Raw genomic sequence first — 25,147 nt, forward strand, 5'->3', positions numbered from 1 at the left:
CCACTGCTTCCAGAAGAAACTTGAATGAGCTGGATGAGGTTCAAAGATACTTCAGCCAGAAGCTGACCAGGTCTTTTCCTGACTTCAGTTACGGCAACACATCCAAACCAAGCCATAAGGAGCAGGAGAGGGACCATCATGGCTCCATGAGCAGAGAAGTGGATCCCAAAGGATGCCATCTTTTGGAAAAATCCAGTCAGTTGGTGTCTCAGGTCAGCAGTCTAATCAATGGTAAGTTGTTGCTGTGAGTAGCAAAATGACATGGAAATCAATTTAAGAGCTGATGCTTTTAAAATAATTTATCAGAATAGAGAATAAACTGTAGCTCAGAGCTACAATTGCTGCCAGTGGAAAAGTTACTCCATGCTTTTTCTGCCAGTGGCTCCCTACAGGGAAGCAGCCCTTCCAAGAGATGGAGTTAAAGGGCACATCCCTTTTATGCCAGGATTTGCTGTTCTTGTATCACCACCTAAACTTCTCTTTTATTTTTTTTTCTCTTTGTTCTCCAAGTTTTGCTCTTTTTATTTCCCTTCTTGTCCTTAGTAATTGTTTTTCTGCTTCTTCACATGCTCTTCTCTACAATCTGCCTCAGACTCTTCCTTCTCCTTTCCCAAATGTCCTCCACCATTCCCTTGGAGCAGGACTTGCCTCAGAATTGTTTCCCATTTTACCTAACACTGCGAGCTGTGAATAGGATTTGCTTACTAGGAACCAAAAAAAACATGATTGTGGCTTTTTAAGGAATTTGTAAAATCCCTAGAGATTCTCAGGATTGCATAGATTTAATTAATTCCAATCCCCTTTTTCAGGGTCTGTGTTAGGAAACACAGCCCTGCTGTTTGCAGCCCTGACAATTTTACCACCACAGCTGAGCAACAGTGAATTCCTGTGTTACAAATATTTCATTAACAGTTGTCTATCATTTGATCCAAGTTGGGAAATTCAACTGGAAGCTGGAAAATATCAGTAACAACTGTGTGCATAAAACTGGGGAACCTGTGGAATGGAAAGGTGGAAAGATTATCCTGCCCACCTTTCCTGTCTAGATTATTTCTTTTTCCTTCTCATGTGCTGTGAACTGTCCAAACTGGATTTAACCACTCCAAAATACCAATAGAATCATAGAATTATAGAATCACAGAAGGTTTGGGTTGGAATGGACCTTAAAGATGATCCAGTTCTTCCACCCTCTGCCATAGGCAGGGACACCTCCCACTAGACCAGGTTGCTCCAAGGCCCATCCAACCTGGCCTTGGACACTTCCAGGGATGGGGCAGCCACAGCTTCTCTGGGCAACCTGTGCCAGGGCCTCACCACCTTCACAGGGAAGAATTTCTTCTCAATATCCCGTCTAACCCTGCCCTCTGACAATGGAAAGTTATTCCCCCTTGTCCTGTCACTCCATACCCTTGTCCAAAGTCCTTCTCCAGCTCTCTTGGAGCCCCTTTAGGCACTGGAAGGGGCTCTAAAGTCTCCCTGGAGCCAGTATTTTGCCTTTTTCATTGGGATTATCTGGAGAAAGCCAAAATAAATCAATTGTAAGCTGAATTGTTTCTCCATGCATTCACTGATGCTGTTTTTTGTTAACCAGACTTACAGACCATAACTAAAAATAGCAAAGAAGCTTCTAATGTGCATCCAGACAGCAGCAGGAAGCCAGGTGCTGTGGATGCATCCAGCTGGAAGGAGGAAGGAGCCAGACTCGAAGTCCATCAAGGCCGGCTGGACTTGGACCCGCCCAGAATTTCCAGCGATCCACAGCAGCTGTGCAATTCTGGGAGACCTGTGTTTGAGAGACACATGTTGCACAAACTCCTAGACCCCATTGTCCCTGAAGATGAGCATCCAGTGGATTATATCCAGGACGATGAAGGTGCTTTTGACATCCAGCCACACAGTGAAGAGGAATATGAGGAAGATGTTATAGAGCCACAAACTCTCAATGAAATAACAACCGTAACAGACAGGATGAGTCCCTGGTCCAGTGTGATCTCTGAAACTGGGCAGGGGGCTGAGCAGCATTCCATGGACTCCAGGCCTGGAGATCAGCACTCCATGGATGTGGGTTGTTTCCAAAGGGAAAACAGCAGCACCAGCATCCTGCAAGGGGACAACCAGAGCGAGCTCACTGCCCTGAGCCCATCCACGAGCCCCCATGCTGGTGGGAATGGCAAGAGTCCTTGGGAAGCAACGGAAGGCTTCCAAAGCTTCAACAGCGGCATGGAAACAGCAGAGAAGGAGCCCCTTCAACCTGCTGGACGGAGCCTCTGGGACAGAGCATTTAACTCTGAACCCAGAAAGAAGAATGTCGAGATCCATGCAGGCTCCAAGGAATTACTGCCGTTCCCAGGAGACATGGATTTGATCAACCCAAAAACCAGAGGGAGAGAGGAGGAGGAAAATGCAGAGGATTTAAATGAAGAGCATCGTGACAAGGAAGGAAGTGGCTCTGATGAGAATTGTGTTAGGAGCGTATCAACCCAAGCTGGCTCGGAAAGAAACAGTGAGAGTTTTCCTGATGACGCCAGTGAAGACCCACTGGAAGGGTCAGAAAACTCCATCAAACCAAAAGTCACTTTGTATCCTTTTTACTCTTTCCTTAAACACTCCTTGCATTCCCAGAGCGTGTCTTCCTGCTTACTTAGACTGTCCCTGGCCTCTGGAAAGAGAAATTCACTATGTGGAGCTCTTCCCTGGAAAATGAAGACCCTGTTACTTGTGTTTCACACAATGTAGTGATAACTCTCTTGAAGCTTTTAACCAGTATATTTTGTGATCTTCATTTTGGGTAATTCCAATGTGTCTTCTTGCATTTTTCCCCATGTTGTTTTTCTCCATGTAAAAGAGCTCTTGTGTTTCTTCTGTGTGAATAGAAATGTGATTTATTTTGCTTTTAAGATACTTCTCAACATTTCTTGCACAGATCCCAAATCTTTCACTCAGTTCCACTAAGCAGTCTTGGAATTTTTGCAGGATGAAGTGCTCTACAGATTTGTGAGGTACTGCTGTAAATCAGGTCGGTGTTCCATGCTCTGTGAGAGAACCAGGCATTCAGAACAATAGAATATTGATTTAAATGAATGAGATTCACTGTCTGGGATCCATTAACAAGCTTATTGCACATCTGGAGCTGTGTGCAACTACTCACTGCCAAAGGTTGTTCCTTAACAGCTCTGCTCAGATCTGATCCTGTCATTGTTCCGAACTTCTTCCTCCCACCCCAGGAGATGGAAGCCTCCATGAGACTGCTCAGCACTTCTTCTCATCCTTCCATGGTTCTGAAAGTAAGTATGGGATGCCATTTCCTTCACTGTCAAACTTAAGTCCATTCCTTAAAGCAGGAACAGAAGTACTTCTCTCTTCTTTTGCCTGCAAGCGCTTGGCTTAGAGGTGGTGGCTTCCAAATCATGTCAAGGAGAATCTTCCTGATCCCTTTTCTCTCTGTCAGGATCATTTTTAATGTTCAGTGTTCATAGGTGTGTTGTCTGTGCTCATCAGGATGAAATGAGGGAATTTGCAGCAGGAGAGGCTTTCCTGGAGAGGCATCAAGTAACTGTTCTGCGACACAGGGAATAGCAGAATAACTGGCATGATTGTTCCTCCTGCAGCAAAGCTGTGTTTTACTGAGGTTCACTTTTTTATGTGCATAAATATTTATTTACTGCAAGAGGTTTGTGGCTCAGTCATTTTGAGGTCTACATATTAATCTTATTTTCAGTACTTTTCATAAAAAAGAGGGAAAGCGACTTCTTACACAGGGAGATAGTGATGGGATAAGGGGGAACAGTTTTAGACTAGAAGAGGAGAGATTTAGGTTGCATATTAGGAGGAAATTCTTTGCTGTCAGGGTGGTGAGGCCCTGGCACAGGTTGCCCAGAGAAGCTGTGGCTGCCCCAGCCCTGGAAGCGTTCAAGGCCAGGTTGGATGGGCCTTGGAGCAACCTGGTCTAGTGGGAGGTGTCCCTGCCTATGACAGGGGGGTTGGAAGGACATGAGCTTTAAGGTCACTTCCAACCCAAAACATTTAGTGAGTCTATGATTTTACAGAAAAGTTTATTAACTCTCTCATTTTTAAAATCCATCCTCATGCCCCCTCTCAGAGCAGTGTGTGGAAGAGAAGGATCTCAAGAACTGGAAGCCCGAGTCTGACGGAGAAAAAGAGTAAAAAAAAAAATCTGGGTTTCATGAGGCTCTGCAAAACTCAGACCCCTGGAAGGTGGTCACAGATCCAGGCTGAGGCCTGAGCTGCCACAGCACCTCCTGAGGTCCCCACATCCTCACAGCAGGAGACAAGACAGCATTTTTGTCTCAAAATGCTGCCAGCCATCCCACCTCACCACTGCTTCATCAATCTGTGAGGGAAGACTGGGAAAGCAGGGAGTCAGACAAGCCAGAGAGGGGTGGCAGGAGCACTGGAAAAGCCAGGAGAGATGTTTGCCAGCTGCCATGTGAGCAAGAGGAGTCTGGTGATCTTCAGAGAACAGCTCGGATTGCAGCCATGCTGTCACGCTCAGTGTTGGCTGAACTGTGCAGAAACCAAACACCCAGGTTTAGAAACTAATGTTCCCAAGGCCACTTAGAATGAAAACTATGAGAAAGCAGTTTTGGTGAACTCTGTTTTACCATTGGCAGCAGCAAATTTTCTTCACACAGGGTGTTTGATGGAGCACGAGGCACAACAGAGTCCTGTCTCAGCAGACCCTACAAGTGCTGCAGCTAATCCTGGAATGAGGCTGGTTTGAGATTAGCTATATCCAAATAGTGCCTTGCTAATAGTCTATCTAATTATTAATCATTTTCAGGGCTGTATTTCCAGCCACTCAGCTGAGAACTGCCCAGAGAGGGAATTCAAATAAAACTGGTATTAGTGTTAAACCACAGGGTTCCATGAGTTCAGAGCTATTAGATCCTGCCTTATTCTGTTCTGATTCGTCAAGGACACTGTTTCCAGTGACATAAAGGTTCCTTAGAGTGTTTGTTTTGTAGGTCATACAGAGGGAAATCAATGCATCATCTTATCTGGGAGTGATCAACAAACAGCCTAAAAAAGAATCATGGAATCCCAGAGTGGTTTGGGTTGGAAGAGACCTTAAAGCTCATCCAGTCTCACCCCCTGCCTTGAGCAGGGACACCTTCCACTAGAACAGGTTGCTCCAAGCCCTGTCCAGCCTTGAACACTTTCGGGAATGGGGCAGCCACAGCTTCTCTGAGCAAACTGTGCCAGTGCTTCACCACCCTCAGGAAGAATTTCTTCCCAATATCCCATCTAACCCTGCCCTCTGGCAGGAGGAAGCCATCCCCTCTTGTCCTGTCACTCCAAGCCCTTGTCAAAAGTCCCACTCCAAATATTTTTTATTTCTTTCCCCCCTCACCTCTAGGAATATTCCAAAAGGATAAAAAAAACAGTTTTACTTAGAAAAATTCTTATTTGTGTATAGATAGATTTACCTTCAGTGGGAATTAGACACAGCCTTGAGCAAATTCACAATAACAGGTTTTATATGTTCTAAACATGTCAATGGCAGCAACAGCCGAAACATCCTTTTTTGGTTGTGTTGTGTCTTCTTGATCTGCTGGGTCTACTTGATTTCCTGCATGGAAAGCAGGAATAGGTGCAACTCCCAGGGGAGGTTGTAGCCTGTTAACACACGTGTGTTTGCTCTCCTTCATCCCTGGGCACAAACAACCACCAGCAAACCTGCTGAGCCACAGTCCTGAAATATTCCTGGCTCCAAACCCTACCCTCTCCATGACCTATAAAATGCTCATGGATCTGTTTGCTTTAATCCAGCCCCTGGATAATCCTCAGTTGGTGTCAGTGTCACTGCCATTCCTATAAAAAGAAAAGTGAAGCGTGATCCTCAGTGCACAATCCCTTTCCCAATGGAATGTGGGAGCTTCCTGCCTGAGCACCAGACACTTGAAGTCTGAGAGAGAGAGAGAGGGAGAATCCTGGGATGGGCTCTGTGTGTGCTCAGTTCGGAGTCTGGATGAGCCTTTTCCTGGGGCGAGGAGTGGTGTAAACACAACATTTTGGATGTGTGCTCTGGAAAATATGCAGGAGGTGAAAACTGATGAGTAGAAACTGCCTGTTTGGTGGATCAAAAGGGAGGTTTGATGTCCAAAAAAAGAGCAGTGGAGCTGGGGAAGAGTCTGGAGCACCAGGAACAGGGGAACTGGGGGGGAATTCATCCTGGAGAAAAGGACGCTGAGAGGGAACCTTCTTGCTCTTTCCAACTCCCTGACAGGAGGATGGAGCCAGGTGGGGGTTGGGCTCTGCTCCCAGGGAACAAGGGACAGGACAAGAGGAAATGGCCTCAAGTTGTGCCAGGGTAGGTTTAGGTTGGATATTGGGAAAATTCTTTCCCTAAAACTGTTGTCCAGCACTGGCACAGGCTGGAGTCCCATGTGGATGTGGCACTTGGGGACATGGGTTAGTGATGGCTTTGGCAATGCTGGGGAATGGCTGGACTCGATGATCTTATGCATCTTTTCCAACCTCAGCAGTTGCATGATCCATGTGCGAGCTGGGAGTGTTAACAGTGCTTTTAAACCTCTCTCACTTTGATTCATGCCTGTACGTGTAGAAAAGCAGCAAGGAGAGCTGCTAAACCTTTCCCACAGCTGGAAGTTCATTTTTAGGAACATCCTTGAGATAGATACACACATCCTAACACCTCTGCATCCTGCACATTGGAACGGAGGTGTGAAAATGGGAGGAGGTCTATTTTAGCCACTTCTATCTGAAACAATGTGTTAGTGACGTGTTTTTTAAGCGCACCTTGTTTACTGACTTCGGGAGCAAACAAACTGCTCTCCTTCACCTTGGTGAGGTCAAATAGCATCAAACACCTGCTCCTGTGTCATGGTTTCCATTCCTGGAAGTGTTCAAGGCCAGGTTGGAGCAACCTGGTCTAGTGGAAGGTGTCCCTGCCCATGGCAGGGGGTTGGAACAAGGTGATCTTTAAGGTCCCTTCCAATTCAAACAAGTCTGGGATTCTATTCCTCACTTTCAAAAAAAGAGGTGCTGGCTCTCCATCCCTGGCTGAGCACGACAACATGTGTGGCACATGGAAAAGGGGAACTGTGAGAGGTGGGAAGTGCAGTTTCATGCACCTCTGAAACAGGGTTAATTAGTAGATTTGTGGAATTTTCTAGAGAGCTGCATAGTGATGAACTCCAGGATCAGCACTGAGTCTGGTTACTGCCCCTCTCCAGCTGCTCCTGATGTTTTGGCTGTTTGTGGACACATGGGCAGAAAACAGTGTGGGAAGAATGAGCTACTGACTTGGTCTTCTCTGGACAGTCCTGCACTATCCAAGAGAGGTGCTTTCTGCAGTCCTGCACTATCCAAGAGAGGTGCTTTCTGCAGAGAGCAGCTCTCTCTGCTGATTTTTAAGCTTCCACTGTTGCCAGGTCTGCATTTAACCTCTCTTGGCTCCTGACGTTTTGTTTTAGGAAAATCATCCTGGAGAATTGTTAAGAAGAAATGAGAACAAAGCAAAGATTCTCCTAATTATCCATGTATGTTATTTCAGTGTGATAAAATGGGAAGTGTTTTAAAGTATATTTATCTGCACACTGTCACTTGAGCCTGTTATGTACAGTTAACCAAACACAAGGACTCGCTTGTTCCTAAAAAAGCCATTTGCCTCTAAACATCAGAGAGGAGCTCACTGAAACAGAATCCTGGTCCCTCCCTCTTGGGAGGGAGCTGGTCACCTCAAAAGACCTTTCCTGGGACTCAGAGAAGCAGTGATGTAGGTGAAAGGCCAGACTGGTGGATCAGCTTTCCAGGAGCCTTTCCTGGCCCCGCAGCTTCATCCTCTAAAGGCTCCCAGAGCCAGATCATGGCTTTCTCAGTGCTTCATATGCATAAGCTGGCTCTCGCTGGGGAGAAACATGAGTTTCTTTGTAGCTGAAATTACCTGTCTTTAGTGCTACAGGAACATCTGGGACAAAGCCAGGCTTCTGGGAGGCTGCCAACAAACCACAGAGGAGGTGACACTGCTTAATCCAGGGGTTTTCCTCTTGGGGAATGCTCCTTTGGGGTCCCTTCAGCTGAGCCTGGCTGTTCTGATCCACTTAGATGCAGAGGGGAACCAGGTTCTAAAACATTCCTGTAAGCGAGATTAAGGCACAAACGAGGCCAGATGCTGGATCCCAAAACGATAATTCAACTTTATTTTGTAACACAAAAGAGCAGAGAGAAAGAAGGAAAACAGAAAAGTAGGAAAAGCTAAGGGTAACTGTTAAAAGCACAGGGAACAGGAGTTACCACCACCATGAAGTGCCACTGGCTTGCAAGCTGGTCTTCTTCCCTACTTGCCTTGTAGCCTCCTAGGAAGGAGCTGAACTGGCAGAGTAACAGTGGCAGCAGCTCCCACAGCAGTCCTCAAACAGCCCCTGCAGGGGGCATGGCCCTAAATACCCTCACCATGGTAGCCCCTGGATGCCCACTGGCCAGTTCACCAGTATCCCAGCAAAGGTCACCTGGTACCAAGATGGGCCCTGAGTGTCCATTGGCTGGTTCCCCAGTCTCCAAGCAAGATCTGCCTGGCATACCTTATTTTGGAGAGTAACTCCTGGCCATGTTCTTGACTGTAACAAGTTTTTATCTTTTTTTGCTCGTCTACCTGCCTCTGCTGGCTTGCCTCCTGGAGCTTTGGCAAGTAGCTTGGCTCCTGCAGCCGCCCAGCTGTGGCATCAAGGCTTTTTAGCTCCATGCTCGGGATCATGGAGAAGCGGACTCCATCGTTTAATCAGTCCATTACACTGGCCCATCCCATTTGTCCTGGAATCATATGTTTGGGTTGGAAAGGATCTCAAGGCTCATCTCATTACACCTTCTGTTAGAACAGGTTGCTCCAAGCCCTGTCCAACCTGGCCTTGGACACTTCCAGGGATCCAGGGGCAGCCACAGCTTCTCTGGGCAACCTGTGCCAGGGCCTCCCCACCCTCACAGGGAAGAATCACTCTCCAATATCTAAATCTCTCCTTTTTTAGTTTAAACCCATTCGCTGCCTTGTCCTGTCAGCCAGCTTGGATTTGTTGTGCCAGAGCATTGCCTCTCCACTGCAAGGGGGTTTGGTCTTTAGGGTTCTGCAAATTAAAGAAATGAAATAATAATTGAAAGCCAATTAGAGAGTCAGATCCCAGTGACTACACCAGTGTCATTCCTTTGGCTTCACAGAGTGAGTCTTTAGCTGAGGATGGACTTTCACAAAGTCAGAGTAAAGGGTTAGGACCTTTCTCATTGTGGTGGTTTTTCCTGTGTATTCAACTGGTTTCCCTGTGGTTTGCCACAACCCAAATCCAGATGCTGGCAGAGTTCTCACACCTAATCCCTTCTCTCCACAGGAGAGAAGGAGCGGAGCAGTGCCAGGGGGGATCCCATACCGAAGGCCAAATCATCCCAAGCCCACACCCAACCTCTCAGAAGAGGAAGCCCAAAGAATTGCCAGGATCTTCTCAGCTCAGCTCTCCAAGAAGGAATAGCATTCATGAGAGACCATCCACAGCGGAGCTTCCCAATCCCAACCTCTGGGTCCTCCAGTAGAGGGGAGGTGAAAGCCACAGCTTTCAGACTCTGCTTTTAGTTTGCCCAATTGGTTGGTTAATTGGCATCCCCTAATTAGAGGGGCTTAAAGCCTTTGATCACCCACAGGGAGCTGCAAGACTGTGTGTCTTGCAGGGGCAGGTCCCCGAAGAGATGCGCCCCTGTGGGTGACCCATGACCTCTCCACATAGTCTAATTTTGGGATGTATTCCTGTGAAATCACCCTTTCAAAAATAGCTGGTGGGCAGCACAATTTGCAGTTTCTAGAGATGCCCAAAATGCTTGTGTGAACACAGGCCAAGGGCACTGTAAAACACTGCTGGGTGTACAAAAGGGGGGGGACTAGAAAGATGAATTTTTTTTATCCTAAATTATTTTTGTATATTTTTATGTCCTGCACCTTTTGGAGAACAGACTTTGATGCCAACAGAGCTCAGTTATTTTTGTACTGCTCTCTTTCTAGTGTTTGTGTTTCAATAAAATTCCCCTTGGAGGTTTCTTGTCAGCTAGTGCGAAGTGTTCCCCTCAAAAGGGAATAGGACTCCTTCTTCCACAAGCTTCCAGGGTGGAGAAATGCTGCTGGAAGCTGGGCTGGCTGGGAACACATGGAAGGGTCACTGCTTTGCCAAGGAACTCAGTATCACTGTGCAGCACAGCTGCATGGGACAAGTTGCTCCCAATTCAAGCTGCTTTTCAAATTGTACATGGAATTCAGGGTTTAAAGGAGCCAAAGGATCAGCAGCCCCACTTCCTTCTCCCTCTGTAGTGTTGTTTTTCCCAGGGGACACCCTAAATGTGTAATTCACTGCTGGCACAACTTGCCCCTTTGCCTCCTGCTCTTGCAGGGTTGGGATGGGAGGTAAACATGCTCAGTGTCCCCTGCAGGGACAGGAGTGACCTGCAGGCTGCTTTCTCCCAGTTGCATTCCCAAAAAAACCCAGGCAGGATGCCAGCTGGGCTGGGAACACTGTCACAGAGGAGGTGACAAGTGTTGACCCCTCGGGCATGAGATAAACAGCACCTTCCTCTTGGGTTTAGGTCAGCGGCACAGACGGGCAGGAAAATAAGGGCAGGAGCCAACTGGAAAAGGGTGTCAGTGCCAGGCAGCTTTTTCCTGGAGCCCAAGGGATGGAGCAAAGGTGGTTTCAGGGCATCATGACCACTCAAAGTCCCTCTTATGCAAGGCAAGCTCAGGTGTGAGCATGGAGGTTCCTGGCACATCCAGAGGGATGTGGCCCATCCCTTCAGGCTTTGTGAGTGTGGTGCTGAGGAACACCAAGGGTTAAACACATGAAGTTTTTAAAACTGGAGTTAAAGGGGCATTTTTGCACTCCACCTTGGCTCCAGCCTCTTGTCTGGAGCCTTGTCCTCCCCAGAAGCCTCAGCCCCAGTGCCCAGCCATGCTCTGAAGGGTGTTGTGGGGATGGTGGTTTTTTTGGGTGTTTTCTACATCTCATTCTTCCTAGAGCACTTTTAGGTTAAAACCTGACATTCCTCCCCAGTCCCTGCAGTCCCAGTGGTCACCTGGACATTGCTGGGTGCTTCCCCACAGCATTGCTCCAATGGGTGCTGGGGATTTGGGCAGGATCCCTGCTTCCCATGCCTGAGCCCTCAGTGTGGGCAGAGGGTTGAAACAACAACCCTGTCATGGGTACCAGGTGACCCCACTCCCATCAGCTCAAATGCCACAGGGGGAACTCAGTTTCCCTGTCACCCGATCCAATCCGTGGCTGCTGGAATGTCATCCTGAGTGCTATATAAGGGTGGGGCCAAGGAGTTGCTCTCAGAGTGCTGCCTGAGCAAGGCAGGAGCCAAGAAGCGGTGCTGAGGTCCCTACGGTGAGGCCATGGGGGGGACACGGGAGAAGCTCTCACTGAGCAACCCCCATTATGGCTGGGGCGGGATAGGGGAGGGTGGGAATGGGTGACTCCCATGCTGAGCAAGGAATGGGTGAATCCCATGCCTCAACTTCCCCGGGGATGCAAGCAAGGAAACAGGGCCAGATATGGGTTTTGGGGTCGTCCCAAGCCAGCAGAAACCACCCCGGCACATCATCACCTCCATCACCAAACCTGCGTGAAGCCCCATCCATCGCAGCATCCAGGATCCCCCACAAACCCCTCCCCTCCCTCCAGCCCCTCTGCCACCATGGTGGGTCTGAAGCCCCCCGAGGTGCCCCCAACCACCGCCGTGAAGTTCGTCAGCGCGGGGATGGCCGGATGCATCGCTGACCTCTGCACCTTCCCCCTGGACACCGCCAAAGTGCGCCTGCAGGTATGACCCGCCGGGCCCCCCAAAATCCCACGGGCAGAGGGAACACCCTGCGACAGTGGGACTCCCTGTGCCAGCTCCACCCCAGAGCTGGTGGCATTTGGAGGGGAACGGAAGGCACAGTGACACGGTTGGCACCCTGCAGATCCAGGGCGAGGTGAGGATCCCCCAGGCCACCAGCTCTGTGGAGTACCGGGGTGTCTTGGGGACGCTGAGCACCATGGTGAGGACAGAGGGACCCCGCAGCCTGTACAGAGGGTTGGCAGCCGGGCTGCAGCGCCAGATGAGCTTCGCCTCGATTCGCATTGGGCTCTACGACTCCGTGAAGCAGCTCTACACCCCCAAGGGTGCCGAGAGTGAGTGTTCACGTGGTCCAGACATCCCTGCACCCCCCCATCCCAATGCACAACCCTACCCTGGAGGGGCACAGCCCACCGTGGGGTGAGCAATCCACTTGGAGGGGCGCAAACCCCCAAGATGAGCCTTGGTGAAGCGCTGGGTCCCCACTTGCCCCAGGGTCCCCCCATAGCCCAGGGTGCCCACAGGGCTGAGGATCCCTGCAGGTCCAGGGTTCCCACAGAGCCCAGGGTCCCCCTTGCCCTGGGGTCCCCACGGGGTTGGGGTTCTCACAGGGCCAGGGATCCCAGCACCTGCCCTCTCCAGACACAGGCCTGGCTGCGCGGCTCCTGGCAGGCTGCACCACAGGGGCCGTGGCTGTGGCCTGTGCCCAGCCCACCGATGTGGTCAAGGTCCGGTTCCAAGCCAACGGGGCACAGCTGGATGGGGCCCGCCGGTACAGTGGCACTGTGGATGCCTATCGCACCATCGCCAGGGAGGAAGGGGTCCGTGGGCTCTGGAGAGGTACGGGGGAAAGGGATGGGAAGGGATTGGATGGGAATGGAAATGGAAATGGGGAGAGGAAGGGGACAAGGATGGGGACAGCAGGGCTGGGGCACCCGTCCAGGGTGCTCCAGGAGGAGCTGTGACCCCCATTCCCAATGCCCCCCCTCTCCTACCCAGGAACGCTGCCCAACATTGCCCGCAATGCCATCATCAACTGCGGGGAGCTCGTCACCTACGACCTCCTGAAGGATGTGCTGCTGCGGACGGGGCTCATGGCAGGTGGGAATGGAATGGGGGGACACTGCTGCGGCCTTCCCTGTCCCCACAACATCCAACCCCAGCTCTTCCCTGCCTTTAGACAACATCCTGTGAGGGATGACATGGCCAGGGCCCTCTCTGTCCCAACAACATCCAACCCTTGGCTCTTCCCCCTGTTTAGACAACGTCCCGTGACAGGGGAATGCGGCCAGATGCTATCCTTGTCCTCACAACATTCTCAATGACATGAGAAGGGATGCAGCCAGGCGCCATCCCTGTCCCAACAACATCCAACCCTTGGCTCTTCCCTGCCTTTAGACAACATCCCATGAGGGGGGACACGGGCAGGGCCTTCCCTGTCCCCATAACATCCAACCCTGTCTCCTCCCTGCCTTTAGACAACGTTCCATGCCACTTTGTGGCTGCCTTCGGCGCTGGGTTCTGCGCCACGGTGGTGGCATCACCAGTAGATGTGGTGAAGACACGGTACATGAACGCCAGCCCTGGGCAGTACCAGAATGCCCTGAGCTGCCTCCTGGCTCTGCTCAAGCAGGATGGCCTTGCCGGCCTCTACAAGGGGTGAGTTGGGAACACCACACTGAACACCCACAAACTCGCCGTGACAGCTGTGCGGCCACGCGGCACTGAACTCCAGATATCCCAACCCACGAGCGGGGCTTTGGGGAGGGGATTGTCCCTGGTACATCCTCTCCAGTGTTGCTTTTCCCGGCACAGATTCATCCCATCCTTTCTGCGGTTGGGCTCCTGGAATGTGGTCATGTTCGTGTCCTATGAGCAGCTGCAGCGCGCGGCAGTGCTGGTACGGCCAGCCCTGGCCTGACCCCACTCTGGACCCTCTCACCATCCCAGAGAGGCTCAGCATCAATTATATTAATTGTGGAGACGCCGGGGAGCAGCAATGCCACTTCTGGAGAGACAGAAGGAGAAACGACGCTGTTTGAGGAGAATTATGGGAGAGTAGAAGTTTCCAGAGAGGGGTTTTAGGAAGTAAGAAAAGAAATGTTTCTAGGTTTTCCAGCTGGGAAGAGCAGCGCTTCCCAGGGGCAGCGGTGCAGGCAGGTGGGACCAAACTGAGAGATGGGGGCTGTGGCAATTCCTGTTATTCCTTATTGGCACTTCCAATAAACCACCCCTATGGGGTCTGATCAAGCTGATTTTCTCTCTCACTTCTGGTGCACTGAATAATTCCCCATTAACCTCTAACTATTCAGGTCTGTCACAGTCACCAACACCAGCTGTTAGTTTAAATTCTCTTGTATTTTTTCCATGCCACCATGAGGGGGCTCTCGCTGACAGAGGCGCAAGGCGGGGCTCAGCAGCCCCCCCCCAAACCCAAGCTACCGCCTGAGGAGGAGGCTGCGCCTCGCCGTGCCCGGGGGGCCGCTCCCGAGTAGGCGGGGGGACCCCTGGAACAGATTCTGCGGGAGCCGCGGGAGAACTGGAGGCATAAAAGCGCAGCCTATTCCGCCGTTCGCCTCTCTCAGCCGCGGGCTGGTTGCGGGAGCTCCCGCCGGCTCTGCTCGCCCGAGCACCTGCGGGCTTCCCGGCGCCCTGCCCGGGCCGGCTTTGCCGCGGCCCCGTTCCTTCCACGCCGGGTCTGCAGCCGCCGGTTCCTGCTGGTTCGGCGCGCCCGCCGGAGCTCCCCCCTCTCCCGCCGGAGCTCCCCCCTTTCCCGCCGGAGCTCCCCCCTTTCCCGCCGTCCCGCGCCTCCCGCTGGCCCCTGCCGTTTGGATCTACCTGGAGGCTGCCAGGGGTCGTCACAGGTTATTAATGAGTGTGGCAACAATTAGGGCAGGATTTGGAAGCTTGCCGCATCCATAGCCAAACCTTATCCAAAGCGAAGGAGACCTCGCAGCTAGTCGGAGGAGGTGACCCCCATCCGCAAGCCGGTGTGAGCATTTCCTGGAATGAAAATATGGAATATGGGTTTCTGTCCCTGATAATATGATGATTCAGAGTAAAACAAATCTTCACAGGTTTAAAGATAAGAATCCAGTTCTTACCACACCAGAGAAGTGTTGGGATCAGAAGGGTCATTGAAAAACCTTCTCCATCAGCAAAATACCCTTTTATAGAAATATCCTTTAATTTTTAAAGCGAATATCCCTTTATTTCGGGATCAGTGGGTGAGCTTATCTTCGCTTGGGAGTGTTCTCCCTTCTTGTCTCCTTAAACATACCAGAAGCAGTGTGATTCCTGATCTTTGGAATCCTAACTGCATCCCAGCAGAAATATTTCAACATCTTTAATGAACACGGAGGATCAAACCTTTACCTGGGGTCAATCCCTGCAATCCCACCTGGATTAAGTTTATAATGGCTTCGGGAGAGGGTTTTTTTTTCAGGGGACTGCACTTTATTTTCCTCCTGGGTGTGGAGAGAAGGTCTTCGGATTTTTATTTTTTTTTCGGGCGGGTCATTTTTGGCTTCTTCAAGCCCCGAGGGAGGTCCCGGTTTCGCCTCTGCCCACTGCCTGGACGCCTCCTGGGCGCTGCTGAGGACCAAAGGAGCTCCCATTCGTCCCCCCTCTCCCCGCTTTTCGCTGGACGGACCGGCACCTCCGTCCCTTGCCGGCTGCCGCCTCCAGAGCCCCGGGCGCGGCGATACAGCCAGACAGTCCCTGTGGGGGGCTCGCCCTGGGGTCTCGGCCCGGCTGCCGCGGCTGAATCCGCCCTTCGCCGCGTGGGCTCGGCTGGAAGTGGGAACCGCTCCCTCCTTCCCAAAAACCGGCACCTCCCGGGCCCGGCAGCGCCCCCTGCTGGCCGTGGCTGGAACTGCGCCGAGGGGCGAAAAGCGGCTCCTTGTTTTCGGTGGGAGTTTGGGTACGGGGCTGCTGCTTGTTTTGTGGTGTTACCTGTGTATATATGTATGCGTATTCTTTACTAAAGAGCTGTTATTTTCCGCACCTTCTCGACTGGAGCCTCTAATTTCGAAGTTATAGTTACTCAGAAGGAGGAGCTTGTTTTTTCTTCTATCTCGCCCTTCTTAGCAAACGTTTTTGTCTCATTAAACTAAGACAATATCTAAGTACTTTCCTTTTCCCATAGATGGACTCTCACCTGCTGTTCACTCTCGCAGATCTCACTTGCTAACCAGAAAGAGTCCAGCAGCTGAGCCCACGCCAAATGTCCAAGAAGGAAAACTCACAGCTGATTTTACTCTTTCCCAGAAACCAAAGACACTTCTCACCTATTCCTACCATCCAAACTCTCAGTCTTACAGCCTAGATCGAAACTGAGCAGTTTCCAGATACAGCCCAAAAAAGAGAAGTGTGCCAAGAGAGAAAGCTTTCGCTGACCTACCCCTTCTAATTGCAAATTTCGAGGCACTCCTAATTAAGTCACAGTCACTTTCCCCTTGCAGCCTTTAAACTGTACACACCCCACATTGCACAGGGAAAGAACAGGCATGGGTTCAGCTGCTGGACTTCTTAGGGTTAGCAAGTCAGATGTGCAATAGTGCAAGAGAAGGTGAGAGTCCATCTATGTGAAAAGGAAAGAGCAGAGCCCCAGGGTGTAGTGTGTAGTTGAAAGGCTGCAAAGAGAAGGGCTAATCCAGTAACTGGTTTTGCCTTGGCCTGTTTTACTCTACAGGAGCTGTAGTAGACACTCTGGACTCTGCCAGACTGAAAGTGCTTCAGTGTACATCTACCTGAGAAGAACATGCAGTGCAGAGTGGGATGAGTACAGTTGGTTCCTCCATGAACTTCTCCCTCAGACCACCAGAGACCCCCTGAAAAGCCAGACTGTAGCAGGTAAGGAAGGAAAGACACCTCTGCCTGATCTGTTGGGGTCAGCACAGATCCTGCTGGTCCCGGGGACTGGGAATGTGGTGGGAGCCAAAAGCACCTTCCCCAGGCCGGAGAGTCTTTCCTAAAGCACCATCTCTGGGAAGCAAAGGGTTACGGAAGAAAAGGAGGGGTTACTTACAACAATAATCATAATAATATTGGGGAAGAGCAACAAGTCCAAGGGAGCAGGAGGGATGCTGATCTTCAAACAGTGTTTGAGTGAGGCAGAATCTCCTGGGATGTATAAAACACAGCTCCAGGTCTGGGATTACAGGTTCAGTGCAAACTCCTCCTGTGCACCCTCTGTATTTGCCTCCTGCCGGCACTTGGCACCTTGGGCATGTTTGGGTGCAAGTGCACTGGTGCACTTGAGGGATCAGGAAAATTGGCACTAAACCACTTTGCACAGGGCTGACTCTGAGCTCTTGCTGGGGAAAGCATGTGGCACCTCGGACATTTCAATAAAACCAGTTTCCATTAATCGAAAAGATGTTAATTTGGGCTTGAAGCCAGACTGGTTTCAACATTGCCTGGCCCCTCTCAGCCCCCCAGTTTGCAAATAGGGCATTTGCAATTTGCCCCTATTTGCAAATAGGGCATTGTCCTAATGAGTTGCTTGGTCACTTCCAGGGGGAACGTCTTCCTACACCCTTAACCAAAGCAGTCGTGTAGGACAACATGGGCTGTTCATGGAAGGCCTGATTCAATTGGGAAAAAGAATCCTAAACAAAACTACCCCAAATTTCAGGGTGAAAACACAGTGCTGCTTTAATAGGAGCAAACACAAAGTCTGGCACCATGTTTCCTCTTTATTCCTGGTGTCCTGGAAACCCACAGGGAAATACAATCCCTCAGACCCTGCATTCCTGAACACAAGGGTAACTGGAGTTTTAACCAGATCCCAGTGACCTGTACAACTGTGTGGACATGCGCATAAGCTCATCACTCCATCCAGCCTATCCCTCATGTCCAAGAAGTCCCAAAGAAGACTCCAAAAAATCCCAAATCCTCCCAGTCCTCCACTGCATCTGTGCTGTGGCCAGTGCCTGCAGTAAGCCCAGCTCAAGACTGTCACCCAACCCTGCATCAGATCCATCCCTGGGAGAGCTGGAAATACACCAAGAGCTCGGCTCCCTGGGGTCCTGAACCCTCAAACCAATCCTCAGACTCACAAATAATGACCGACCTGCACCTCTCAGCACAGCCAAACACCACAGCTCTGTTATCCCAAATTAACTTGGCCATTCACTCTTTCATCTCTACCATTTTCCAGCAGACACATGTAGGGCCAGACTGGAGTGTAAAAGAAAGCCATTTCCCAGGGAGTTAATCCCAGCAGACAGGAAAAGAGAAACGTGTCCCTCTGATTTACCAGACACCACAAGCAGGGCCAGGTGCCCTCCAGCACAGGGCTGAAGGCTGTTGGGTTTGGCTGCTTAAATACCAAAGCATTAGGCATTGCTGGGCTGAATTGAGATCCCTGGCTGACCACACCCTGCCATCCCTGGAGTCTCTTCCACTATCCCTGAGGCAGGAGCAGCAATTCTACCTGTTGCTGCTCCCAGCTGTAGCCCAGGACTTTCCGTCCTCCCATTATTTGAAAGCCCCTGGAGCAGATTGTGCACCTGGAATTCCTCAGGAACAGGGAATTGTGCATTTTACATAAAATAGAGGTCCCCTTCAGTCCAGCCCAATTCCTGCTACAATTCCTGCCTCTTTTGATCTAACCCTTCTGTTTTCCTAACACCTCCTTCTTGAGCCTTTTCTAAGCTGTGTCCATTCCTCACAGGACTCTGCTAGGACATGAGAGCCTGAATGTGCCCCCAGTTGGGATGACAAGTTGCCATCCTGGTTTTAATCACACTCTGTGTTCCTTTGGGATTCCTGCAGCATGGCCCCATTTTTCTTTACATCCCAGTTAGTTTTTAAAGCAAAAAATCTCCTTCAGGGACTGCATCCCATTTTTTTCTGCCTTCTACAAAATGACACTGACTGTAAAATTGTGTTGTATTCTACAGACCCATTTTCTGGTTGTTTTCCCCATGGTCAGTTCCTAACGAGGCTATCTGCGATTGCAGAATCTCCCAGGTCATGGGGTCACCAGGAGTCACATAGTCAAATTTACCCCAGTTTTTCAGGATCATCACCAACATGTGCCAACACAGTACTGGAGGGCAATGTCACCATGATGTCTCCATGATGTCATCCCAGACCTGGGATTGTGGTCCCAGTTCACAGTTTAGGAGGTACAGAAGGGTCTGGGGGGCACCTGGGGGATCCCAGAGGGTATTTTGGGGTCCCCAACCCATATCTCCCTATTGTGACAGACAGGCAGGAGCCACGCCCCCATCACTGTGGATTCTTCTCTAATTATTTTATAACGAGGAGTCATTAACAAAGCATTGGGGAGGAGTGTGTGGGGCACCCTATAGGGATGTGGGCCCCCCAGAAGGACACCCTCCAATCCACCTAGGGGACCCAGGGTTGCCCCATAGGGATGAGATTATATAAATTATATATGACCCCCTATACAAAATATATGTGACCCTCATATGCCCTGGGGAGTGTGTCAGGCACCCCTATAAGGCCCAGGGCCCCCAACCCCATTAGACTTGGGGGGGGGTCAGGTACCTCCTAACAAAGGAGTTTGGGGTGTCCTGAGAAAGGATTTGAGAGGCACTGAGGGATTTAGGGTGGTCCTGAGAGGGGATTTGGGGAACATAGAGGGGTTTGGGTGTGTCCTGAGCAGGAGGGTTGGGGGAGGCTGGGGAAAGGGACAAGAGAGATTGGGAGTACATGGGAGAGACTGGGAGTTGGAGAGGGATTTTATGGGAGACGTGGGGAGGTTTGGAGCTCCCTGAGTGTGTTTTGGGGGTTGCAGGGTTTTGGAGGTCCCTGACCTGTTGTTGGCCCCAGTGCTGGCCCTGGTGATGGTGCAGGACAGCTCTATGAGGGGGGATCTGGCTGCACCCATAGTGTTATTCTGTTTCAGGAGCCCACATTCAAAATTTGGATGGTACCTGCAAATAGAGTATGTCAGGGGGTTGTTCCCACACTGGAGATGCCAGGACAAAAAGCTGGTCTTTGGGCAGCCTCTCATCTGCACCAACAACACGAGCGCCAAGTGCTTTCTTTGCGTAAATAAATGTACTGCCATAATTTTTTGCTGTCCTTTTATTCTAGAACCTTATTTTTGGGAGCAGTGGCTTGATGACTCAAATTAGGAGGGGGACTTGTGAGACTGTAAGGAATTAGATGGCATTTCTAGCTGGGAAGAAAAGTACAGAGTCCCAGTGTTAGGCTGTGAGGAGTGGGGTGGTCCAGCAACTGCTCCTGCCCTGGCACATTTTTCTGTGCAAGATGTAGATGGAAACTTTTTGGTTTAGTTTTTTAGATTGAGAGAATGTGATGGTGTCTATAGCTGAGAGGGAAAGTAGAGGGAACCAGGGTGTTTGCTGTAGTGTACAGGCTGCAAGGGGAAGGTCAAGGCCAGCTTTTTGTTCCAGGACCTTTTGTGTGGGAGCAGCTGCTGGATATTTTCAGTTTTGAAGCTAGGCTCTGTGATAGTGAAAGACTACGATGGTACAGAGAGCTGAGAAGCAAAGGGCAGAGCTCCAGGGGCTGTGTGGTGCAACACAAGGGATGCAAATTCATTGTGGAGCCAATAAGATCTGAGCACCTAAAGGTGCCAGGAAAGAAAGCTGTTCCTTCCCTTTACCTTCCCTGGGCAACCTCTCATCTGCACCACCAACACTGGTGTAGGTGCTTTCCTTCACAAGGAAAAGCACTGTCATCCACTTTCAGGAGGCCAACTTTGAAATTTGAATCTGTGCTCCAAAATTTAATACATCCAGAGATTGCTTGTGCTGGAAATTATTAATAATTATTATTGTATTTTAGTGTCTTAAGTCTTGCTAAATACTCAGTGAAGTCAAGTGGAAATAATCTTAAAAGGAATAGTTAAGATCACTTCCAAAGGGGTGAATTGTTGGAAATGATACAACTTTCCCAAAATTTTAATTAGTGGTAGCAGGTAGCTAAGTTCTTTTCCTCTTACAGGCTCTTGTCGATTTGATCTTTAAATCACCAAAGCTTTGAGTTTCTCTGGATTGTAGCTATTGAAACTCTAATAAGCTTCAATAAAAAAAGCTTGATGGAGCTGAGGATTGAACACCTGGGATCTTAAATTTATGGTCTTTCAAAGACACGTTGGAGTAACCAGAAGATTCAGAGGGCAATAACAAAGACATTACAGCCTGCAAGTTGGAGACTCTCTAAGGAAAATGATAAGAGGACCAAAGAATGAGGACCAAAATTAGTCAGTGAAGAATGGAATACTAATTAAATTAAGAGAATCGGGTAACTTAGAACCAATGAACATTAATTTATTTGCTAAAATGTATAATTACATGAAAAGTCTTGAAAGGGTCATAGGTAGCTGGAATGATTCGCTACCTGTTTCTGGCCAGAATAAAGTAATGCCCTGGCTCATCAACACTTAAAAGGTAGTGCTGGAGGGCTTAATTTCTTCACGGCTATTTTCAGTGACAGTGGGATTGCTGGGGTGTCCTGTGCAGGGCCAGCAGTTGGACTGCGACGATCCCCGTGGATCATCCTTCAAGCTCAGGACATTCCGTGGTTCCATTCCCGCTGCCGGGAAGAGGCCGGCTTTAGGCGGCTCTCCGTGCTCCCACCCGACCCGGGGCACCCGGAGCGCCCGCCCTCACAGCCCTGTGCCCTGCGCCCTTCACACAGCGCCGCGTCCCAGCCCCCAGGGCCGCTCCCGCGCCTGCCCCTCGGGTTTCGCCCCTCGCACGGAGCACTCGGCAGGACGGGAGGCCCATCGCCTTCCCCACACCGCCGCGCTTCAGCGCAGCCCCGCGCCTGCCCCTCCGCGCCGTGCCCGCCCCCCGCCTTCCGGGGCGGGCGGCGCAGTGCGGAAGGGACGCGGGGCCGGGAGGAAGCGGCTCCCGCCGGCTCCGCGGCACCGGGCGGGGCGGGCGGCCGACGGTGAGTGGGGCGGCAGCGCTGCGGCCGCGGGCTGGGGCCGGGACTGGGCACCGGGGGGGCTTCGGGACCGCGGGGGGGCTCGGGCGGGGGCGCCGCCGGCGCCAGGCAAGATGGAGCAGGCGCTGCCCGCGCCGTGCCGGGGATGTACGCGGGGATGTACGCGGGGATGTTCCCGGGGATGTGCCGGCCCGGCGCGGGGAGGTTGGTGGCCCCGAGCCGGGAAGTGCGTGTCCGCCCTGGAGGTCATGGAGCGGCCGGGAAGGGAGGGCACAAACCCCCGCTTCTGCCGTTCGGGAGCAGTCCTCCTTCGCTGTGGGCTTCCTGACCTTCAGCCCTTAAGAATCACGATGCTCTCGCGTTTGTTTAGTTTCTTGCTGCGTGGGGTGTCTGCTTTTTAAATTGTTATTATTTTTAAGGTCTCACCCCCGCGGCTGACGGGCAGCGTCACTGCTGTGGTGCTGCGATGTTTCAGCCACTGCAGGGCAGGGTTTAAATCCAAACCAAACCCTGCTTTCAGTGAAAAAAAGGGAAAAAAAACCCCAACCAAACAAACAACAAAACAAAAATAGGTTAACGTTTCTGTAAAATCTTTTAAGATGTCTTGGTGGCTTCAGTGTTTAAAATATATCATCTTTCTGTACAAGGTCAGAATTAGTAAAATAGATACAAAAATTGAGGCCTGGCCAGACTTCTGCCCCTCTGCTTTAGGCATTAGTTTATCATTAGCATACTTGCCATTCTTCCTTCTATATTGGTGGTAGCTGGAAAAGCTCATTTTTCTTTTTTTTTTCCTTAAGAAGAAATCCTATTTACTAAGTATTGTGAAAGAAATTGCTTTAAACTCAAAGAGAGTGAAAAAAAAATTGCTTTAAAGTGAGTGAGACTAGTTTGGATTAGATGTTGGGAAGAGATTCTTCCCTGTGAGGGTGGTGAGGCCCTGGCACAGGCTGCCCAGAGAAGCTGTGGCTGCTCCATCTCTGGAAGAGTTCAAGGCCAGATGGACAGGACTTGGAGCAACCTGGTCTAGTGGAAGGTGTCCCTGCCCATGACAGGGGGTGGAACTGGATGGACTTTAATGTCCCTTCCAACCCAAACCAGTCTGGGATTCTATGAAATTCTCATTGTCTCCAAGAAGCTGTTAAAAATTTTTAAGGTGTTTCTTTGAGTACGTCTGGCTTTGAAACATTCTTGTGTCGTCTTCAGATAAACCTTACATTTGTTTTGGAACACGAGATAAAATAAGTCTCATGAGGTAGAAAGAGGGAGCAGGTCTTTTTGTTGTTGTTTGATAAACACATAAAATCCCCAGGAACGACGTGGGTCAGACCTGCTTTGCAGGAGGTGTCTGGAAGCACAGGGAGGTTTCACTAACAGACATCATCTTGTGTTGGACAGGGCTGCCTGTGATCGGGGCAAAATGGCTTTCAGTAAAGGATACCGTGTCTATCACAAGCTGGATCCGCTTCCCTTCAGTGTGATTGTGGAAACTAGGAACAGAGAGGAATGTCTCATGTTTGAATCCGGAGCTGTGGCTGTGCTCTGTAAGTCCATCTGTTTTGATAACTACAGTGTAGAAAGGTGGCAGACTTGACATGGTGTAAGCTGTTTATTTGTGGAATATAAAGAGGCAACCGTTCTGTTTTCCTGTTTGCTAATGGAGAGGGTTGTGATTTAAATGGGAAAAGAAGGAGAGACATTTTCTTGCCTTCACCTGTTGAGAGTTTTACACAGTTAATTGCATTTCATCATGCATGTATATTTTCATGTCCACTAAATTTTCTTCTAATTGCTTCCAACAACATCCACTTATTTCTTTGCTTCTGAACAACTTTCTTTTGAATATGTGATAAATCACTGACAAGCTAATTCTCTGTGATGTATTTCATAATAAAAAATTCTATATTCTTAAATGTTACATCATTGTAATTTGGTTTTATCTCATTTTATATCATTTTTTATGGCTTTTTGACTTTTAGCTTTATTTTGTCCTTATGTTTTTAACCCATCTTGAGACTCAATGTATTGATTTGTCTTGTAATAAAATGAGTAATATTTGGAGCAAGGTGTCTTGCATTGCAAAGTTATTTTTACATGTTTTAAGTGATAAATGTATGAAATATTTCCCTTAAATTCTCCCCCCCCCCCTTTTTTTTTTTTTGGAGGATACTGAGAAGTGCAAATGAGAACCATGAAGCCTCTACATAGGGTTTTAAAATATCGTTTGGTTAGAATTCTTCAGGAAGTCAGAGCACCTGGTTGCACAGGGTTTCTAAGCTTGGTTTTGACTCTTTTGTAGAAAGCTTTCATACCATGGAGGTAGTTTTCTCTTTAGCTGGTGCCTGTTAGAGGCCTGGCAGTGATTGGCGTGGTAGCTGTGACTGTGTGATGGTCTAGGTGAAGAACAAGGGGTGCTTTTCTCCTGTTTTTGTAATTATCTTCTTTTTTTTTCTGATACAGTTTCTTCTTACTATATATTTAAGAATATATTGGCAAGGCAAGGCACTGTGTGGTGTGGATTGGGAGTAAGTGTCCAGCCATAAAGCCACCGAACAGGGTTAGTGCAAGCACTAAAGTGCTTTGAAGATTTGTGGAAAATGTTATTTTAGCATGTATTTAGTAACTGGGGAGCATGCTTAAGCTGCTTAGGGACCAGTGCATGAGAAATTATTTATTCCTGAAAGTTATGCTCAAAAAGGGCAGTAAGTCAGTTGCTTTTTATGCTGGGATACACTGGAGGCACCTGGGTAAACTTTCTTCCCTAAAAATTAAAAACGATTTCCAAGGTTCTGTACTCTTCTGTGCCTCAGTTTTTTACCAAAACAAGAAAGCAGGACCTGAAGGAAGCTTGAAATCCTCTCTCCTCTTTTGTTCTGTACTTAGTGATAGGATGTTATTAATCTGTAAAATGTTGTCCTTGAAATTCTAATTGGTAGGTTACAGCATAGCAAACGTTCATACTCAGCTGGAAGTAGTTACTCTGAATATTGTTTTCAGTAACCTTAATCAGGAAGCTGCTTACTCTTTTTCTGTCTGGTACATGGGCACAGTCTCCCAATGAGTACTTAGCAGTGGCATTTTGCTTTAATTCTCTTTATTTAATTTGTGTTTAATTCCCTGAATTCTTTAGGTACTGAAACTTTTGCTAGTGGTTGGAAGATGACAATCTTAAACTGACAGCAGAAAAAGCCCAGGAGTTCCTCAGATCAGGATTTTTTTTCCTCTTTTTCTGCTTGCTGTTCCTGTCTGGTATCATTTCTTTTTAATACTTATTTAAATGAGTACAATTATTAGTGCTCAGGAAAGATTTGTAAATTGCTACTTCTCCATCTCTCTTGCCATGCCACAGAACCCAGCCAGAAGATTCCAGTCTGTAGCCAAACTTCCAGCTATTGGTACA

General features: G+C 49.5%; 3 protein-coding genes and 1 long non-coding RNA gene across 18 annotated transcripts in view; 3 read left to right on the plus strand and 1 right to left on the minus strand.

The window, feature by feature from the left end:
* Window positions 1-11,262, plus strand: part of C2CD3 (C2 domain containing 3 centriole elongation regulator) — a 42,533-nt gene extending 31,271 nt beyond the window's left edge. For 11 of the 13 annotated variants that reach the window (XM_051780298.1, XM_051780303.1, XM_051780304.1 and 8 more), the window contains 4 exons: window positions 14-231; window positions 1,592-2,579; window positions 3,182-3,284; window positions 9,360-11,262. In XM_051780298.1, coding sequence (XP_051636258.1) covers window positions 14-231; window positions 1,592-2,579; window positions 3,182-3,284; window positions 9,360-9,497 — 1,447 coding nt within the window. In that variant the 3' untranslated portion in view covers window positions 9,498-11,262. Of the gene's footprint in view, window positions 1-13; window positions 232-1,591; window positions 2,580-3,181; window positions 3,285-3,467; window positions 3,817-9,359 lie in introns of those variants that run through there. The other 2 variants (XM_051780306.1, XM_051780307.1) reach the window with 2 other exon arrangements.
* LOC127467860 (uncharacterized) lies at window positions 4,039-5,647 on the minus strand. The gene is made up of 2 exons (XR_007903338.1): window positions 5,448-5,647; window positions 4,039-4,524 (listed from the first exon to the last, which is right to left on the minus strand). It is a non-coding gene; the product is annotated as an uncharacterized LOC127467860 (long non-coding RNA).
* Window positions 11,263-11,364: 102 nt separating the features above from the next.
* LOC127467857 (mitochondrial uncoupling protein 3-like) lies at window positions 11,365-14,105 on the plus strand. Of its 2 annotated transcripts, XM_051780320.1 has the most exons (7): window positions 11,365-11,396; window positions 11,694-11,832; window positions 11,975-12,185; window positions 12,493-12,690; window positions 12,850-12,951; window positions 13,329-13,509; window positions 13,666-14,105. In XM_051780320.1, exons 2-7 carry the CDS (start codon window positions 11,707-11,709, stop codon window positions 13,769-13,771), a joined length of 924 nt encoding a protein of 307 aa, XP_051636280.1. In that variant the 5' UTR covers window positions 11,365-11,396; window positions 11,694-11,706; the 3' UTR covers window positions 13,772-14,105. The 2 variants fall into 2 exon arrangements, with proteins under 2 accessions (XP_051636280.1, XP_051636278.1); XM_051780318.1 differs by lacking the exon at window positions 11,365-11,396 and having other exon boundaries at window positions 11,497-11,832.
* A 7,533-nt stretch (window positions 14,106-21,638) lies between these two features.
* Window positions 21,639-25,147, plus strand: part of SYNJ1 (synaptojanin 1) — a 49,340-nt gene continuing 45,831 nt past the window's right edge. For both annotated transcript variants that reach the window (XM_051780313.1, XM_051780315.1), the window contains exons 1-2: window positions 21,639-21,750; window positions 23,146-23,291. In XM_051780313.1, the coding sequence (XP_051636273.1) occupies window positions 23,168-23,291 (124 nt within the window). In that variant the 5' untranslated portion in view covers window positions 21,639-21,750; window positions 23,146-23,167. The remainder of the gene's footprint in view (window positions 21,751-23,145; window positions 23,292-25,147) is intronic.

This window comes from Manacus candei, unplaced genomic scaffold (genome assembly GCF_025592945.1).
Source record: "Manacus candei isolate 608988 ecotype Guabito, Panama unplaced genomic scaffold, ASM2559294v1 h1tg000014l, whole genome shotgun sequence".
NCBI classification, from domain to species: domain Eukaryota; kingdom Metazoa; phylum Chordata; class Aves; order Passeriformes; family Pipridae; genus Manacus; species Manacus candei.